This window comes from Pimephales promelas, chromosome 12 (genome assembly GCF_988280905.1).
Source record: "Pimephales promelas chromosome 12, fPimPro1.hap1.1, whole genome shotgun sequence".
NCBI classification, from domain to species: domain Eukaryota; kingdom Metazoa; phylum Chordata; class Actinopteri; order Cypriniformes; family Leuciscidae; genus Pimephales; species Pimephales promelas.
Window position 1 is genome coordinate 14,055,218 of NC_142780.1, and position 6,117 is coordinate 14,061,334.

Genomic DNA, 6,117 nt, shown 5'->3' on the forward strand with positions numbered 1-6,117 from the left:
GATTGTTAGAAAAGTATCTTTGCAAGTATTTGTTATCAATACACAAAAGATGAATTTATCATGTTCTAATTCACTGCTAACTTGTGGCTTGAAGGGTCAACATCATGCGATAGACATTTCCACCACAGTTACACATTAAATAACACCCATTAGTGTAATTACATTACATACATGATTACATTGATAAGATGAAGCCATAATATCGATTTGGACCCTGAGTAACTTCATGTCATGCTATATTTGACAAGCTTTTTTTTTTTCTAAATGTGTTCATACACAGTGTTACCTGACAGTTTGATACTTGTTTATCTAAAGAAAATCTTTTAATGTAGGAACCTCTAATGTTATCTCTGCATGAAAACACACGAATAATGTGCATTGTCTCGAGGCAATACGTAACTGAATTAATTTCTATTTAAAGAAATAATGATGTATGGAAGAAATCGTGCTGTGTGTGTGTGTGTGTGTGTGTGTGTGTGTGTGTGTGTGTGTGTACATGTTTTTCTATCCCGGTGGGGGATAGAATATAGTTTGTACAGTATAAAAACCATTACGTCAATGGAGAGACCCCACAAAGATATAGTGAACCCGACACGCGTGTGTGTATGTGTGTGTGTGTGTGTGTGTGTGTGTGTGTGTGTGTGTGTGTGTGTGTGTTTCTGTGAAGTAGGAGGGTCACAGAAGTATAAATATCAGAGATCATAGAGCATCATCACAATAAAACTGAAGAGACTCTGTAGGAATCCAGAGAACAAAACAGAAAATCTCGATTAAAACAAGATCCACAGGGTACGGTAAGAACTGTATTTCTTCTTATCAAGTCTTAACTTTCTTTTTTCATATCTGAATCTGTTTTGGATCCATTTCTTAGTGTGCCAGGGAATAAAGATATATAATGGTACAAGATGTAAGTAATATATTGTATAAAAGATCTAAAGCAAAATAATTACAGTTACACAGCAAAATCCCCAGTGTTAAATTAACATTGAAAGTGTGAATTATAAACTCTGAGCAGAGTGTTAAATTAACACTGAAGCAGTGTTAAAGTTAATGAGATAATTAAGTGAATAATTGAGTGATAATTGAGCATTATTGAAGACACCTAACAAGCAGAGAAAACAGTAATTTTAAGTCACCATTATGGTGATCAGTGTTCACTTTAGTTGGGCTCTTGACCCTTAAATCGTTAGTTGCTTTGACTTTTGTTTGGCTGGTATACATGAGTTATAACAGCCCGATGAATAAATAGAAAAGGTGACACCATCTGGTGTCTTCAATAATACTCAATCATCACTCAATTAATCACTTAATTATCTCATTAACTTTAACACCGTTTCAGTGTTCATTTAACACTCTGCTCGGAATTTATATAATTCATACTTTCAGTGTTAATTTAACACTGGGGATTTTGCTGTCAGAATAATAAAGTACATTTATTTTTGCTATAGTTTTACTTTGATAAAAAGTTATCAATCCACAATCAAATGTAACTGTAAATGTAATGTAATACTATATTTGAGATTAGAAGCTTTAAAACTAATTTTACATGCACTCTTTTAAGAAAAAATATAGAAAAATCTTCATAGAGATGTTTATAGGTTTCCATCATGGAATCAATTTAATTCATTAATTGTAATGCATGTTTTGTTTTAATTCCATTTTATGAAGCAGCTTGTTAATACCTTATCGCTAGAAAAAAATCCAAATAACCTGTTAATCATGAAAGTATTATGCAATCACTTAAGACATTTCTCCTTTAAAACGGAGCCTATAGTTCTATATAAAACCCCTGAACTTTTTTCTGTGTAAAGACATATTATTTACATCAATTATTCGTAATAAACACTGAATAATAAGTATTATTATTTTTATAGATGGGTTCAAATTTACTGCTGATTGCATCCTTCCTGCTGAGCACATTTGCTCCAACTCTCTGTGTGAACCGAGGAGGAGAGTGCACGTTCAACACCAAAGGTACTTCACCGTGCATTTGTGAGTTTGTGTTTAATGCACCACATGTAGAGAGATAAATCCTCAATTGTTTTTATTTTATTTTTAGGCACCTGTGAATATCAAGGACAGGTCTTCGGCATTGGTGAGAGTTGGATTACTAAAGACTGCTACCAGTGTGTGTGTATGGAGCCCATTGGAGTGGGCTGCTGCGATTAGTAAGTACTGATAACTTCTTTTTGAAATCAATACCTTATACTGTAAAAAAATACATTAAAATCTGTACAATTTACAGTAAAAAAAATGACAGTTGTGGTTCCCAAAATGTGGTAGCAACATTTCAGTTTTTTTTTACTATAAACCAACATTTTAAAAAAGTAAAAAAAAAAAAGTAAGCAAAAAACAGTAAAAAAAAAAAAATGGGTTCAATTTACGGTAAAATACCGGCAGCTGTGGTTGCCAGATCATCACAAGCAGCTCTTCAACAACTTAATATTAATATGTAAAAGCTGCACAGTCTCATACACTCAAACATTAAACACCATCATGGTAACATACATGAAATTTTAAAAACATTAATTTAACAACATTAAATGTCACATAAAACCCTAATGTACATAACTGATAAGAAAAAGACTACGCAAACTATGAAGAAACAATATATTTCAACAAAAAAAAAAGCGAAGTGTCACACAGGGAATTGTGGGAATGTGGTTGAATGAGTTGTTCGTTTTCACTTTCAAAAACAGTAAATTTAACGGTATTTTACAGTAAAATTACATGAAATGTACCATTAGATCTATCACAGTTATTTGCTGTATATAGTAAGGAAAGGTTCTGTTAACCAATTAACAGTTTTTCACTGTAACATTTTTACGGTCTTTTACCGTTAAAATCACGATCATTTTTTGTTTTGTACATACATCAGTTCATCACAAGTACCTTTTCCAGAAGCTGAGGTACATATTATGCAATAAACATTAATTAAATGCTAAACAAGCAAACCTAACACACATAACTGATATCAAAAAGAAGAAACAATTAGTTAAATAAAAAATAGGGCTGTGCAAAGATTAATTGGGATTAATCACATCCAAAATAAAAGTTTGTTTACATAATATATTTGTGTGTGCTGTGTTGTGTGTAATTATTTTGTATATACTGTATAAATAGACATACATGTATATGTTTAAAGGTGCCATCTAACATAATAAATCAAATCCTACTCCATATTCCATAACAGATGGGGGCAGTATACCTCCAAAAAATGACTTGTGCTCCTACCATCGCGCATGTTATTCAAATCATTTGACATGATAGTAAAAGGTTGGAAGACCGCAGTTTCATGTGGAACATTTGGAGATTTTTAGAGATCAGAGACTCAATGAACTAAACACTAGAGTGAACTAAACTAAACACAATGAATCTCAACACTAAATGATGAAGACCGCCTCATAGATCTCAAAAACAAGCTGGTGCATTTAGACGGTATGGGAAAATAAAAGCTTGGGCAATTATTTGAAGTTTATGGTATTCGTTTTGTTCATATTACACTTTTATTGTTAGTGAATTAATTTGACAGACAGCATTCGCTGATGTTGATCAAGCTAGCGCCGTGAATTCACCGTGAGACACACGCAATTGACACTTAGCAAGCAGGTTAGTTAAGCTCTCAGATTCTGTCAATTATTTTACGCAATTCAAAGAATAAATACCGTTTTGGCGCTTGTACATGTTACACTACAGATCCCTATCGCACGTGAACCGATCGTCTCTACTAGCTGGAAAAAGAACATGAACACTGGTGAAAGATATAGTATGCTACAACTTACCAAAATGTATTCCTCATGCATAATGTCGACCAATCATTTTTTGAACTCTTCCCTGAACTGAAATCTAGTAATGGGCTGTATTTCCATACGACTGACATCAGGTTCAAGTACACACACAAGCCGGCGCGAGCGCGACTCACTCGCGTATTGCAGTTTGGCTGGTGCTAACGTTGCCCGTCCGCATACCGCCTCCCATGGCCAGAACTGGTATTACGATACCTGCCGGGCCGGGGCTAGTAATTTAGCATGCTAATTCAGGTTAATATCTCGGCAGCACTATAACTTGTCAGTTTTTTAATGACATCTTTGCACTCATTTCTTCTCATTCTTTTGATGCGTGTAGCTCATTTTTCATATATTGTTACCTCAATTATTACATATGGCACCTTTAAGGAAATGTGTTATTCATATATAAAATATTTAAATAATATAGATTATGTATTTTATATATATATATATATACAGTATTCACGTGCAAATAATTATTAAATACATGCATGCATATGTATTTATATATACAAAATTATTATACACAGCATACTCACATATATTATGTAAACACAAATTTTTATTTTGGATGCGATTAATCGCAATTAATCTTTGCACAGCCCTAATAAACAACTATCAAATTTGAAATGCCACACTGGGAATGTCATTTTTTTCCACTGTAAATTATAAGATGTCTTGTTTTTCATTTCCAAAAACTGTATTTTACTGTAAAATTACATGTCCTGTTTGATTACAGTTTTTTTTTTTTTTACCATATATAAGGAAACATATCATTTGTTGTCTTTTAATGTTAAAAGAAGTGTGTGTTCGTTCTCACCCTGACAGCAACTCCCAACCAGTAGATTATCCCGATTGGTGTGAGGTCATCAGAAAGCCAGACTCCTGCATCAGTGTGACTGTGATGAGAGCCAATCACAAACTCCCTTGTCTGTATGGGAAGTGGGGCAGGATGCGACCTGATACATGGAAGTCTGACAATGAATTACTGTTCTAGAAAGAATTTAAAATATCACTAATTCACATTTGCAATAATTGTTAAATTTATTTTTTGTGAATTTAAAAGGATGTGCTATTATACCATTTTTACCATTCTGTTTCAGAGAATAATTGGTTCTCTGCATCAACATATTATTTAGTTTTAATGTTGATAGAGAAACAATAATGTCACTATAACTTTATGTTTAAAATAGAAGGCATTAAATAGAAGTTGCAATAGTCTTTCTTATCTATTGTGACATGTATAACCAAATGAAATGGCTTCATTGGTTGTGGTTTGTTATTACTGTGATGTCATGTGAGTGACAGGTTACCTCGCCCTCACACCAGTAAACATCATCAGAGAAGAGAAGAGATGTCACTGCAAGAGGGAGGGGAAGTTATTTTGATTAAAGATTATAAGGGCACATGCATTTAAAAAAAGAGCAGATATATAATTTAAAATAAAAACTGCAATATTCCATAAAAAACAGGTGTCAATTTTGATTGTATGTAACTTGGCTGCAATGCACAGTGATATAATTATCAGCTGAAAAGGTTTGCTTATCAATAAAACATGCCACTTTATAAAATTGCATTTAATATATCTATAATATAATTGTATATAGGTTATATAAATATATATAATATAGTAATATAGTTTTTTTCATGTGTGATATACATATTGAGCACTGAATACAAATATAATGGATTTATAATTGCACTAATTATAAAAATTTTAGATAAATATTACTGGATTGGTTCTTTAATTGTTGATGCTCAAGCTCAAATATTTAAAGGAGTAGTTCACTTTAAAAAAAAAACTTTTGCTGATAATATACTCACCCCCATGCCATCCAAGATGTTCATGTCTTTCTTTCTTCAGTCGAAAAGAAATTAAGGTTTTTGATGAAAACATTCAAGGATTTTTCTCCATTAAATGGACTTCAATGGGAACCAAACGGTTCAAGGTCCAAAAGACAGTTTCAGTGCAAACTGCAAACTGTTCAATAGGCTTTAAACGATTCCAGACGATGAATAAGAGTCTTATCAAGTGAAACAATCGCTCATTAAAAAAAAAAGTTTAAGTTTTATAAGCTCAAGCTTTAATAAGTTATTAAATATGGGGTAAGTCTAAATACAGTTTTTGTGACCTTAAAATATTTAACATTAAACAAACATTTTTTTAATTAAATATACAAAATGTATAACATTTAGCCAAAATGGGTTACAGGGTTATAAAGTCAGCCTAAGCTGTCACAAAATATTAGCTTGTTTACTGATAAACTTAAATTTCCAAAAAAAAATAAAAAATGCTTATATTAAATATTGCAGAAAAGTTATAAATTGA

The 6,117-nt window shown here is 32.2% G+C and overlaps 1 protein-coding gene across 1 annotated transcript; it reads left to right on the forward strand.

Moving 5' to 3' along the window:
- The first annotated feature begins 1,717 nt into the window (after nt 1-1,717).
- Nucleotides 1,718-5,186, forward strand: LOC120495057 (prostate-associated microseminoprotein-like). The gene is made up of 3 exons (XM_039694452.2): nt 1,718-1,974; nt 2,060-2,168; nt 4,617-5,186. Exons 1-3 carry the CDS (start codon nt 1,875-1,877, stop codon nt 4,783-4,785), a joined length of 378 nt encoding a protein of 125 aa, XP_039550386.1. The 5' UTR covers nt 1,718-1,874; the 3' UTR covers nt 4,786-5,186.
- The last annotated feature ends 931 nt before the right edge of the window (nt 5,187-6,117 follow it).

Excerpts from the sequence above, each read along its gene's own strand:
- LOC120495057 (XM_039694452.2), top strand. The coding sequence starts at position 1,875 with ATGGGTTCAAATTTACTGCTGATTGCATCCTTCCTGCTGAGCACATTT. Across the intron at positions 1,975-2,059 it reads GTGCACGTTCAACACCAAAG|GCACCTGTGAATATCAAGGA; the intron begins GTACTTCACCGT and ends TTTTATTTTTAG. Across the intron at positions 2,169-4,616 it reads GGAGTGGGCTGCTGCGATTA|CAACTCCCAACCAGTAGATT; the intron begins GTAAGTACTGAT and ends TCACCCTGACAG.